At 44.1% G+C, this 13,901-nt stretch overlaps 1 protein-coding gene across 1 annotated transcript in view; it reads right to left on the bottom strand.

The window, feature by feature from the left end:
- Positions 1-13,563, bottom strand: part of LOC119651647 — a 79,150-nt gene extending 65,587 nt beyond the window's left edge. The window contains exons 1-3 of the mRNA XM_038055323.1: positions 13,187-13,563; positions 12,943-13,085; positions 12,708-12,855 (exon numbers count right to left, since the gene is read on the bottom strand). Coding sequence (XP_037911251.1) covers positions 12,708-12,855; positions 12,943-13,085; positions 13,187-13,410 — 515 coding nt within the window. The 5' untranslated portion in view covers positions 13,411-13,563. The remainder of the gene's footprint in view (positions 1-12,707; positions 12,856-12,942; positions 13,086-13,186) is intronic.
- Between the last annotated feature and the right edge of the window lie 338 nt (positions 13,564-13,901).

The raw sequence follows: 13,901 nt of genomic DNA, 5'->3' as shown, positions 1-13,901 counted from the left end.
ACCCTAGACGAGTGGCAGCTCCCTTGGGAAAATGAAACTAGAAGCAGGTGGACTGCGCGGCTTATCGGCAACTTAGGTGTGTGGCTGAATCGGAAGCATGGTGAAACTGACTATTTCCTTACTCAATTTTTAAGTGGGCATGGAAGTTTTCAGTCTTACCTGCACAAACTTGGAAAGGCGCGATCTCCGGATTGTGTGTTTTGCAATGGAGTTGTGGACGGCGCCCACCGCACTTTTTTTTTCTTGTGGAAGGTGGGATCTGGATCTCTCGCCAGACAATATTATCGAAGAGATGCTCAGGAGTGCTCACAGGTAGAGCCGTCTTACCCATTACGTTTGGGTCCTTCTCGTTGCTAAGAAGATAAAGCTCGACCGGTGGACGAGCCGGATGGCAGGGGGGTTCCTTGAACTGACAGTTCAGACACGATTACCGGGCTGGTCGGTCACCCGAAACTGCTCTGTATCAGCTAACAGATGTATTACGGGGTGCCATAGAAGCAACGTTTTTGGACATCGAAGGAGCATTCGATAACGCATTGCACACAGAGGTACAAGGTACCCTAACCTGCAAAGGAGTGGGAAACATCCTTTCTGGATGGGCAGAATGTTAAAGAGTAGACGAATAGAAGTACCGAAACGCAGGAATCATTTTGTCATGAATACTACTCAAGGTTGTCCACAGGGTTAGGTAATATCACCGCTTATATACAGCATGGTAGTGGATGAACTCCTAGGAGAACTAACAAATAGTGGCATTTAAGTCCAGGGTTATGCTGAGGACATTGCTTTAATCTGTAGGGACAAATACGGGGATACCCCATCCAAATCACTAGTTACTGGTACAGGAGGGCGGGGCTGCGAATCAATTCAGCCAAAACCATCATAATACCATTATGTCATATGGCATTGGGTGAAACGACAAACAGAGATTGAATATTTGAGAATTTGAGAAATTACACTAGACTAAAAATTGTTCTGGAAGAAAGCTACGAGGGCTTTGTTTTCCATAGCAGGAAAAATGTGGGATGGCACCCCGAAGACACTACTTTGGATATACACTGCAATTGTAAGACCTTATGAGGCTGGGCTATCTGGGCAGTCAGAACTGAACTCACCAAAACAGCCAGGGAACACTTCGAGAGACTGAACACGCTCGGCTCGCACAATAAAGTCTGGTTACTCTGGGTTCCATACCATGTTGGATTTAAGGCAATGACGCAGCAAACGAGTTGACCTGGGAACGACCCAACGACGCTGCTATACACGCCATAACTATTCTGTAGAGTTGGAAATTGAAGATGGAAGAGGAATAACTGAGGGAACTTTACTGGGCGGACTTATCAGAAATAGAACAGTCCGGTGTGCTCAAGAGGGAATACGAACCCTCAAAAGATTGTTCAACCCTCACCCTCACCAAAGTGGGAATACTCATTGGTCACTGAAGGCTAAACTATCACCTGAGGTAGAGAGATACGGGCACTATCTTTAAATTCTCTGAGAACAGTGATGAAACCTCCACACATGTTTTGGGGCAGTGTCCGGTAAAGTAGAAGTGAATATAAAATACCAGATGCCAGGCTGGGAACATGATAAAATTCCTGTCGGTTATAAAATTGAACGACATACTGCAGTTTATAATAATAATAATAATCGTTGGCGCAACAATCCACTTCACTTCATTCAAGACCGTAACGGTACACTGCGGGATTACAGTACCCTACAGGAGGCAAAGTGGTTAGCATTGCGCTCGCCCGAGATTATTCCCTGATTTGACTCAGGAACTCATTCATAGCTGAGTCAACTGGTGTCCGACTTCAGATCACGATACACATCCCACTGCTACCAGTGAGATTTGAACCGCAACCTTCCGCGCAAAAGCCTTCCGCTCTAACCGCTCACCTATCCGGCCAGTTTATAGGTACACTATAACCGGTAAAGGGGAGCAACAATCCTTTTAGGAGGCAGTGCGACATCCCTTGAGGATATTTTTATTATTTGATACTAAACCCCACGTACTCGAGGAGGGCGATCAGACCCGAGTTTGCAAGGGACTCATCTGAAGTGGCGCTGCCACGAAGCCTCACCGGAGGTTATCTGGGACCATGGGAACCGGGATGGCCCTCTGAGAGCATATGCTCCAGGAGAATTTCTGGAGGATGTGCTCCCGGCCCGGTTATTTGCGGTTAGCCCCCTAGTGGGAGTTTCATGGTGGTTGTGGTTATGCCTACATCGCGGGCAGAGCTCCTCGGAGCTCAAGCGTGGAGTTGCGCTGTACAACTCGGGTGCCGTACTCCTTAGTTGCGGCAGAGATCCCCTGGTATGAATGCTGAGCCTGCACTCAGTATAAACCAGGACTGCTGTGCTTGCATGGCGGGGCTCTGGTTGTGGTTCCAAAATCAATCCGGGTCCGAAGAGGACCGTGGGATTATGCCTTCACGGCAGGTACTCACGTTAAAACCCCAGAACTTTCATTTGATACTAAGACCCTCCTGAAAGATAGTAGGCAATATCCTCATAAGAACAGAAGACATAACAGCAACAACCTTTCAGCTCTGGAGTTGCAACTGATCTAAATCTGTAACGGACAAAACAACTAAAAACAAATTCATTAATCGCTTGTTGTTTTTAATAATTTTATCTCAATTTAAATTAAATATTTGGGCATATTGCTGAATTAATAAAATATTGAAACTATATGTGTATAAATTGAATGAAACTTTTGCCAAATTTAAAATAGAAATGCCAATCGGGAAACGTCACATTTAAATTGAAAATGCTTCCAAAGTAATCAATGACATGTAGAACAGAGGAGAGCGTGAAAGCGAGTTCGAACGTGGAAATGCCGTCAATGATTCAGAATGTTGATCTTCTGTAGAAATATTTCTCGTAAAATTAAAATAGATGAACCAGGGGACCGACAGCACAGGAATTTCCCCATGAAACAAAATGACATGTTTACATGGACGTGTAATTGTTATATTTATCCTCAAATTTTCGGAAATTTAGTTGGAAAAGGTCTTGCTCAATGGCCAGAAATGCTATGCACTTCTTAGTACAATCCAATTACTTAATCATTCGATTCCATTCATTGAAATGAATTTGAGCTACTAAAAGCTTTATGCCCACCAAAAAGTGTTCCTTAGATAAATTCCTTAAATTTATATGCGTAGGTGGCACGTAAAAGTTAAGCTTCGATTTCTGGTGAAGGACTTAAAGAACGTAAGACACAGTAAACAAAGCCACGTGTTACACTTCCTCTTACCCATACCTACAGCAACTATTTAGCACAGAATTATATTACGAACCCTAAAAGGGCAGACAAATAGAAGAAAGAGGACGTCCATCACCAGCACCAACGTTTGTTTGCCATTCATTTCATGCCTATCTAACTTCTACCACCTAAGCCTAGCGAATATCCACTTCAAATACATCAGAGCGAATTCGCACCTCAAAACTCCCAAGCAGGAGTTGCTGGGTAACACATATAAATTTTCTCGCCACCTTAGCTTTGTTATTTCCTTTCAACGACCCAATCATTGTCGCTTTTAATCTCATATCACAGGAGGATCTCATTATACCAACTCTAATTTCAGAATAAGATACTTGTGTCTATAGAAGAGTTCATTAAAAAGCGGAAATAGTCATACCAGAGTCGAAATTAACAAAGAATCACCAGCCAGACAAACAGGGTGGCATCCCTCAACCTAAAAGATACAGCACATCCATTAAGTTTTACTTTTCCAACGATGGCAATACTATTTAATGGACACATGTGAAATGTCATGTAAATCTGTCAACTATTAATCATTTACAGGTGTTCAAAGTTGACACGTTACAGTATTTTCTAATACGATATTATATCGCGCAGTGATAAAATTTTAACTTAGGGACGGTTTAGTACCAAAATAATGCATAAAACTCCGCCGTAGGCGGTCCCATCCCCAGCTGTGAAAGCAGGAGGGATGGATAGTTTCAGTCTGAACTCTGGCGCTGGGGCGTTTCAGGGGGTAGATGAGGGAAGTGCAGGAACTTTGCAGTCTTGCAGATTACTCACTGAGAAAGCTATCACCACACATGGCAGTTCGGTATAAAATGTAAAACCAAAAGTAAGGAGAAGAAGAAGGATCCAATACCGACAACTGAGATCCGGGACGAATGCTAATAAGCGTGTATATAATTCTCAGAAATGAATCCTTTGCGTAAACCAGGTTGTCCCAAACTCTATCCATCTGCAGCATTTCGGCTGAGTACGGATGTGTCCCTCCTGCATCTACAATCACTGTGTATTGCGGTGGAGTCGCGGCTGTTAGATTGCACGGCCAGAAAATTCGCTTCGGCGTTATTGACTTTAGTGACCGAAGAGATCCACTATGGAAAATCCGCACGGACAATACCAGCAGGCGTATTAAAAATAAAGTACAGAGGATTTACCGGAACGATGCCATTCCCAATTAGTCACACGCAGTTGAAATTCTAGGCGGACTAAAGCAGAAACTTTCTCTCATGTGCAGACATTTGCCACTTCTGACGTGCCCTGAATGCAATATAAGCGAGGAAGCAGCAGAATTTTTTAAGATCTTTCAACGAATCCCAACAAAGCCTCCGGACAGTGCAGTGAAATTGTATTGGAGTAGACTTTAGGGGTTACCCGCCCAACATGAGTGGTTTATCGCCGAAGACGCCCGTCATGCCACTATGGACACGAATTTTACGGATGTTGCCAAAGAGGAGATTCGCCGGGCCATAAACAGCTCGAAGAACGGGAGGGAAGACTGATCCGGAAAACATTAGGCGGCAGATACGGACTACTATATCCAAATTCAGAATGCATCATCCAAATTCTGCCATGGAGCAGATGAACCTGCCTCGTCACATCGGAGGTAAGGCGTGGTAGGGGCGCCACCGTCAGGTTGACTCACTGCGCGCTTATTTTCACATCAAAGGGCAGGCAAGTCCATTGCATTTGGCTGTCTGTAAGGCAGATTGCTGGCTAACTCCACTTAACTTGAAGGATCGATCTTTCAATCCTCTGAGAGCGGTAAGGTCAGACCAGGAGCAGATCGATAAATTGAACTCGAAGGCAATGCATGGTAAATACACGTTTTGACAGCCATTTGTCGATTTGCATTTATCGAACAGATGACTGTGCTTTAGGGAGTTCTTTGCTGAGACGGAAGGATTTATGTGTGCATTCAGGACGGCGTGGTCGCCACCTGAGCTTATAAAAAGCTCTTAATGAAAGAGCGAGTGGAGAACGATCAGTGCAGAATGTGTGGTTCGACGTTAGAGACATTGGACCCTCTCAGTTCTGGCTATACTATTATGGTGTCAGTGCAACACATGAACAGGCATAATGCTGTATGTAAGGTGATTCATCAGAACCTTTCATACAAGCATGGATTGGGGCAAGTCCGATTTACCAATATGAACCGCAGGCAATAATTATAATTCTGCTTTCAGCAATTCTAACTGGTCGCCATTCATCACAAAGCAAGCTTGACGTGCTATTAGTTGGAAAAACGAGTCACTCCGCGTATACTATTGACCTCGCATAGCAGGGGGAAGAGAGGGATGCCTCATTGCCTCCTCGGAGGTTGTTTTCTAAAATTTATTCCTGAATGTGAAACAGGATTCACTTTTACATTTGAAGGCCAAAGCCAAAAATGTATAAAATTTTTGCCTTCTTCCTCCATTCGGGTGAATTTTCGTTGCCGTGATCCATTCTTCGAACAAGTATAGGGCTTCCTTCTTCGATACACTTGGGAGCAGCGTTTTTACGTCGAAGGATACTAGTATTTCACCACTTTGTATCCCCTGGGCCTCCTTGAGTCCGGTAATGGCTTCCCTGTTGTTCCCCACTGCCAATTTTCCTATTTTAAGGCCTAACCTTTTGACCTCTTCCAAGAGCCATTTCGCAATATTTTGGGGTCGGTGAATTCGTTGCTGCTATTATCTCTTTGATCTCGTTGCCGAGTCTGGCAGAGGGTCCTTCTTGATGACGTGAAATTTACCTTGTTCTAATATTTTCCGTTCTAAGTCCTCGTATGCTCCTTTGTCCATCATGATCACTGCGTTTCCTTTGTCTGCTGGTAAATAGAAAACGGGTTTCTTTTCCAAATCTTTAATGATTTTGTGGTTGGACGATGTTCAATTAGTTGTGGCCATTCACTGGGGGTCAGTAGTCGCCTAATTTCTTCTCGGGTACCGGCTTTTTCTTCTTATGATGTATATTTAATTCCTGCCTCGATCTCAATTATGATGTCCTCTTTGAGGAAAGTGAGGTCCCTTAGGGCGAAGTTCAAGCCTTTATTGAGAAATGAAAGCTGCTCCTGGATAGTCTTCATTGGATTTGTTGATCACATAGTTGGGTATGAATTCTTCCTTCGGTTTGCTATTGTACCTTGGGCCGGTTGTGTTGTGGTGAGCGCCTTTAATCTCTTTTCCAGTATGCTCCTCTTTCTGGCATTTTCGCAGGTGTAGGCATTGATATATAGGTATTGATTTTTTCTCATATGTCGGTCATGTCGTCCTTTCTTCCATGAGTGTTCTTGCTGATTTTTAAGTGTGCGGAGTAAACATGGAGTGTGTTACATTCTAGCCTCGTGTAAAGTAACTTAATGCTGCTCTTCTTTCTTGGTGTTTGGCGTTGGATAGGGCTGATGAAGTATTGACTGTTTGGCTTTTCGGTATGACGTTCCGTTTGATGCACCCGCCGATGCTTGCTATTGCTCTTTTTGGATTTCAGAAGATTATTGAACTCTTTGTCTAACTTCGACATCCTATTCATGATTTGTTATATGTTGCGCTATATATTGTAATGTATCATTCATGCAGAAAATGCTTGTTATGAACCATTTACTCTCTGCGGGTCAAAGGGTAATATTAGTCCTCCAGGGAGCTGTCTCTTAACAAAAAGCTGCAGACGGGATAAAATGTACCAACTGGTCCTCCAAATGGGGGGCTGGGTAGGCCTGACAATCCTACACGCAAAACAACTTGTTACGAAGCCACAATAGGAGCCTCGGACTGGACGGATAACACAACGACGAACCCGGCAACGACAACGGAATAACGATTTGCGTATTTTCTCATGGAAAGGGCGCTCCTTGTAGAGCGATGAAGCTGCTGAGCAGCTAGTCGATACCCTGTCCCAATATAGGACTGATTTAACAGCATTACAGGAGATGCGTTGGACACCGACCGGTTTCCTGGAGAAGAGCGCTACACCGTATAATCTAGTGGCCATCCAGTAAACCATGTGCTCGGAGTAGGTTTCTTAGTCAGCCAAAAACCGAAACTTGCTGTTATCGGCGTTGAAAACACAAGCGAACGGCTCTGCACTCTGCGCTTGCGAGGCAAATTTATAAATATAAGCCTCATAAACGTTCACACCCCTACAGAGGAGACTGCAGATTCGGAGAAGGATACCTTCTACGAGGCAGTAGAACGAACCTTCGAAGCTTATCCCAGATATAATATTAAAATCATACTTGGGGATTTTAACAGCTAGGTAGGGACGGAGCCCGTATTCAGGCGATACGTTGGCTCCCATAGCTTACACCCAAATACAAATGATAACGGAATGCGGATTATTCAATTAGCAGTGTCACAGGAAATAGCTGTTGGAAGTACCTGGTTTGCGCAGAAAGCGGTCCACAAACATACGTGGGCCTCTCCAGACGTGACCGCTTTCAACCAAATTGACCACGTGTTGATCGAACGCCGCCACCTCTCAGCCATGATGAATGTCAGAACATATAGGGGAGCCAATATAGACTCGGATCACTATCTCGTTGGCATGGTGCTCCGAGCTCGAATAACAACAACACCCAGAATCCCCTCTCACTATCAGGTGAAAGTGAACACTGAAGCCATCCACAACACAACTCTCTGAAACATCTGTAAGAGGGAAATGGATGCCGCAATAACCGCAGTCAACAGAGGACCTGGAGATGAAGCATCAACAAATGATCTTCACAATCACCTGAAGAACGTTATCATGGATACGGCCACAAACATACTTGGCCCCAGCCGCAAAAGGAGTCGGAACGGCTGGTTTGACGATGAATGTAAGCTAGCAACGGAACGGAAGAATGCCGCATACCGAGTAATGTTGCATTCTCAAAGAACGCGGGCACGCGCAGAGACTTATCACGAACTCCGTCGAGCGGAGAAGCGACTTCACAGACGGAAAAAGGAAGCCTGGGAGAACCAACAAGTCTGTGAACTAGAAAAGTACAGGGAGAAACCGCACCAGGCGCGGAAGTTTTACCAACAAGTCAGCAGGATGAAGCCTTATACACCTCGCTGTTCATCCTGCCGAGACAAAAGGGAAATCTGATTTCCGACAGAATGAGCATATTGGAGCAATGGGTTGAGTTCTTTGATGAACTACTGAACAACCAGAACATCGGCGAGTTGGAGGGCCCGCTAACTGAAGACGACGGATAAATACTGCCACTACCAAATATAGAAGAAACATTCCGTGCAACTCATCGGCCTCAAAATCATAAATCGCCAGGAACCGATGGAATTACAGCCGAATTGGTTAAATATGGGAACGACCAATTACACCAAGTGGTTCATCAACTTGTACCAGAGTGTGGGACAGCGAATCAATGCCTGACGATTGGCAAAGAGGCATTATCACACAGTACAGCAATTGTAGAGGTAACATCTATAAGCTATTCTCCGCTATCTTGCTAGGCCGGATAGCCCCATATGCCCAAAACATCATTGGCCCATACCAAAGAGACTTCACTCCAGGCAAATCAGGAACAGATCAGATTTTCTCTCTGCGGCAAGCGATGAAAAAACTGCTGGAAAATGGACAACAGTTGCACCATCTGTTCATCGACTTTAAAGCCGCCTATGATAGCGTAGCCAGGGTAAAACTGTACACGGCCATGAGAGAATTCGGTTTCCCGACGAAATTAATAAGACTGACTAGGCTGACCCTGACCAATGTGCGAAGCCAGATAAAAGCACCAGGATCACTCTCAAGACCATTCGACATCAACAACGGTCTACGACAAGGGGATGCCCTATCATGCGTCCTCTTCAACCTGGCCCTGGAGAAAGTGATTCGCGAGCCGATGTAAATCCGAGGCACAATCCTCTTCAAGTCCAACCAACTACTGGCCTACGCTGACGATATCAACATCATGGGAAGAACAACCCGAGATGTACAGTCTTCATCCAGATCCGATCTTGCCAACCCTCATGTATTCCTCTGAGACTTGGGTTCTTAGCAAAAAAACTACGAACTCTTGGCCACGTTCGAGAGAAGAATCCTCCGGAGAATTTTTGGCTCCCTACATGAGGATGAATGATTCCGTAGCCTAGGTAACGACGAAATCTATGAGTGATACCATGACCGTTAGGTTGTGGATAAAATCCGGCTCAATAGGTTACGGTGGGCGGGTCACTTAATCCGTATGGGTGAGGATGATCCAGTCCGGAAAGTCTATAAGGGCAATATCTGTAAAGAGAGAGTTTGAAGAGGTTCTTATAACAACTACCAACGAGTAATGTTAACAATTCCTGTCACACTGTCTGCCTAACCGTTGCCTTAACAATACAATACCATACCAATTTTTTCAAAAAAATGCTGTACACCAAACTTATCTGAACTGTGGAAAGTTCTCAAAAATGTCAAGATGTCCTTTATAATTATATTTGTAAGATAAAATGGGTACAATTAAAATTGATCTGACACCACTCCAGTTTCCTATTTACTCATTAAACCCATTCATAATTTCCAAGCACACGAACATATCAATTAAAAGACGCTTTCGGTAATTTCAGGGGGGATTCTGGGGATGATAATTAAAAATCCAGGAAGTTTATGGAAAAACTTCAAAGGACTTTGGCATTGGAGGACAGAAGGATGTTACCAAATTCAATTAGGATCTCACTAAACAGTCTAATGGATATTTTAAAAATAATTTGCGTCTAAATTTTCCCTTATTAAGTAACTATTAAGGGCATCTTTGAAGAAGGAAGATGGAACATTTACCAAGAATGAGGAGGACAGGGTACACCTGCTTCTCAGAACTCATTTCACGGGGTCCTACCCCATGGTGGCAGGCAACAACATTCTGCCGGGCACCCCAACAACGAATAAAAGGGGAAAGAAGGAGAGCTAGAAACTAGCAAAAGAGGTTTGGTCAGAAGCTAGGCTAAGATGGGCAGTGGGAACTTTTAAACCACTGAAATCTCCCGGAGTAGATGGCATTTTCCCAGCACTAATCCAGAGAGGCCTAGGAATTATCGTAGAGTCTCTTCTGAGGGTGGTAAAGGGGAGCATAGCACTGGGATACATACCAAGGGCATGGAGACGGGCAAAAGTGGCATCTATTCCGAAAGCGGGTAAAAAGGATCCTTTTCACCCTAAATCTTTCAGACCAATTCACTTAACATCGTTTGTACTCAGAACGGTAGAGAAGGTCATAGACAACTATATTAGAACTAACGTTCTAAAGCGTAATCCCCTACATCACTGTCAACACGCTTACCGGACAGGACGGTCAACTAAAACTGCTTTGTATCAGCTGACAGAGGTACTACGGGATGCCATAGAAACAAAAGAAATTGCAATGTGCGCGTTTTTGGATATCGAAGGAGCATTCGACAACACATCGCACACAGAAATACAAGATGTCCTGAGTCACAAAGGAGAGGAAAAAACCTTGGGGTGCTGGATGGGCAAAATGCTAGAAAGCAGGCAAATAGAAGTACCGACAGATACAAATTCTACTGTCATGAACACCACTCAAGGCTGTCCGCAGGGTGGGGTACTATTACCGCTGATGTGGAGTATGGTAGTAGATGAACTCCCGGACGTGTTAACAAATACTGGAATACAAGTCCAGGGTTACGCGGACGACATTGTTTTAATCTGTAGAGGCAAATATGAAGATACCCTATGTGATAGAATCCAAACTGGACTAAGGGTTTCTAGTGTCTGGTGCAGGAAGGTGGGACTGCGGATCAACCCAGCCAGAACCACCATAGTACCATTCACTAGGAGGCGCAGGCTTGATCACCTGAGAGCCATAATATTACATGATATGGAGGTGAAACGAGCAACAGCAGTTAAATATTTGGGAATTCGCTAGACCAAAAATTACTTTGGAAGACACATGTCGGAAACATTTGTCGGAAAGCTACGAGGGCTCTGATGACTTGCAGATCTATAGCAGGAAAAAAATGGGATCGGATATATACTGCAATAGTAAGGCCAATGATTATCTATGGAGCGGTAGTCTGGGCAAAAAGAACCGAACTCAGCACACAAGTCAGGAAATTACATAAGCTCCAAAGGCTGGCTTGCGTGTGTATCAGTGGGGCAATGAGGACATGCCCAACGGCATCCCTGGAGGTCCTTCTGAGATTAACCCCCGTCCATCTGCACATACAGATGCAAGCAAGGAGGGCAATATTTAGGATGGCCGGTAGTATCAATGTGGCAATCGAAGGATGGTTGATATTCTTTCTAGGTGGTATCCCGAATTACTGATACCAAGGGACAACATGACAACGAGGTTTCACTTCGATAAGAAGTTTGAAACACGTTGGAGTAACAAGGCAAACTGGGAGAGCGTAGCTGCGACATACGGCTTAAACCAGCAACTGATTACTTGGTACACTGACGGATCCCTCACAACAGAGGGAGCGGGTTCCGGTGTCATTGGTCCAAGGAAGATGTACTTTGGGCCAATGGGTGAGTACGTTAGCATATTCCAGGCGGAAATGTACGCCATAGACAAATGTGCCCCCTTTAATATGCAAAAGAATTACAGGGGGCATAACATAGTTATTCTCACCGATAGCCAAGCAGCGATCAAGGCACTTAGGTCCAACCAGGTGAACTCTGAACTGGTATGGGAATGCCTTGAGAGACTGAATACACTCGGCTCGTCCAACAAGGTCTGGATACTTTGGGTTCCAGGCCATGCTGGGTCCGAAGGCAACGAGGCAGCGAACGTACTAGCCAAGAAGGGAGCAGGGACGCCTTTACACGGGCCAGAATCCTTCTGTGGAATCGGAAATGGTTTCATGGCTATGAATCTAAGAAATGAAAAGGAACGGTTGAGGGAACTATACTGGGTGAGCCTACCAGGGATGGAGCAGTCCAGGGTGCTTATTGGGGGATACGAACCCATACGCACAAAGGATTGCTTAAACCTCACCAAAAAAAACCTCCGAATCATAGTGAGAATTCCCACTGGACCTTGTCGATTGAATTATCACCTAGGGAAGCTAGGGATATCTACGGACACTGCCTGCAGGTTTTGTGAGGAGTATGACGAAACTTCTATACACGTCCTGGGACAGTGTCCGGCACTTGTGCAAAGTAGGTCGAGGTATCTGGGAGAACACTTAATACCAGATGCAAAGCTGAAAGATCTTAAAGTAGGGATTACACTAAAGTTTCTAACGGTTATAGGCCTGCTTAAGATACTATGATCAATAGGTACACTATAACCAGTAAAATGGGCACAACAGTTCTTTAAGGACGCGGTGCAACTGTCCTTCAACAGAATAATAGCAACTATTAAGGTCGCTCGATTTTTATATATTAAAATAAAGCACAGCCAACTTCTATATGTGGACACAAATGCGAAAGGATTTGAGACCGAATTTAAGACTAATCGACAGATTTCCCAATCATTGTGAAACATGACCCATGCCATAAACGTTACCAGCAAAACTGCATGAATTTGTTGCTGATATTCTTTGATCTGTTGTCAACACTATGCAGCTCCTCCGTCAAAATAGTTAGAAACTGTGAGGAGCATCGCTGCCAATCATCCTCTATGAAAACGAAGCACTCCTTGTGCCTCAAGTAATCTGCAAGTTTAATTTTATCTCGTTATCAACGAAACCCATAGTACCTTCTTATGATTAATCGTAATTAATTAGAACTACTTCACTGACCTGCTTGAAAATGGCTATCGTAGCAAAGTTTCTTCAGAAAACTTTTGGCTCCGAAAACTGTGCTATCGAAGAGTTTCCGCTTTTCCGCTTCAATACATTTTTTGGTATATTCGTCGATACACTTCATACCTTGTTGAAAGACACTAAATTCACGATAATTAATATTTAAAAAAATTGAATTGAAATTTCACTAATAAAAGGATGAAAATGACTTCCACCTTCCTCCACGAATCAAAACACTTACTCGCATTTTCCAACTATTTCACTCTTCGTAACCGGGATTTTTGAAATTGACAAAAATTTCAGTAGTTCCGGTGGTAAATTATTAAAGCAATCATTTAACACTTTCCGTGCATTTCCACAAACTATTGAACTGTTCCCTGAACTATCTGGTTGCTTATCGCTCAGAACGAGGGGGATTTGCAAGATGCCTGCTAAGAAGCAGATTAAAACTTGTTTCGGCAACATCACTCTGATACGTTTACCGGATGAAAGTATCTCACATATTCCTAACGGCCGACACAAGACCGGAATTTATAACTTTAGATAGCGTGGGTGCGACCAGGAACGGTTCAACGCCGGACAGAAACTGAAAGTGAATATTCTGTTGTCTTTACTATTAAGTGGTCTGATAACATGTGGTTTTCCAGATGGTGGAAAACCATTCCTCAGATAGGATCTTGTTTACATACAATTCGCAATGGGCGGCAATCCGGAATTTTCTTCTGTACAATTGTATCTTTCGGAAAAACTCGAAAAGATTTTTATGATACTCCCGGAAAAGAGCACTTTATTCAGTTCTCTCTTATCCCTACAATAGTAGTCTTATGAAGTAAGTCCGCCATCCCTGCCTCTTTCGCAACTGCAACGCAAGGGACAGGAATTTTGCCTTGGGGTGGGGAAGAAACTATAGCCTTTGGGCACTCAAATCGTGGTGGCCCATCGTGCTCGACTCCCTC

Source organism: Hermetia illucens, chromosome 3 (genome assembly GCF_905115235.1).
Source record: "Hermetia illucens chromosome 3, iHerIll2.2.curated.20191125, whole genome shotgun sequence".
NCBI classification, from domain to species: domain Eukaryota; kingdom Metazoa; phylum Arthropoda; class Insecta; order Diptera; family Stratiomyidae; genus Hermetia; species Hermetia illucens.
Note: the sequence above shows the minus strand (reverse complement) of the source record. Positions and strands in the feature narration are given on the sequence as shown.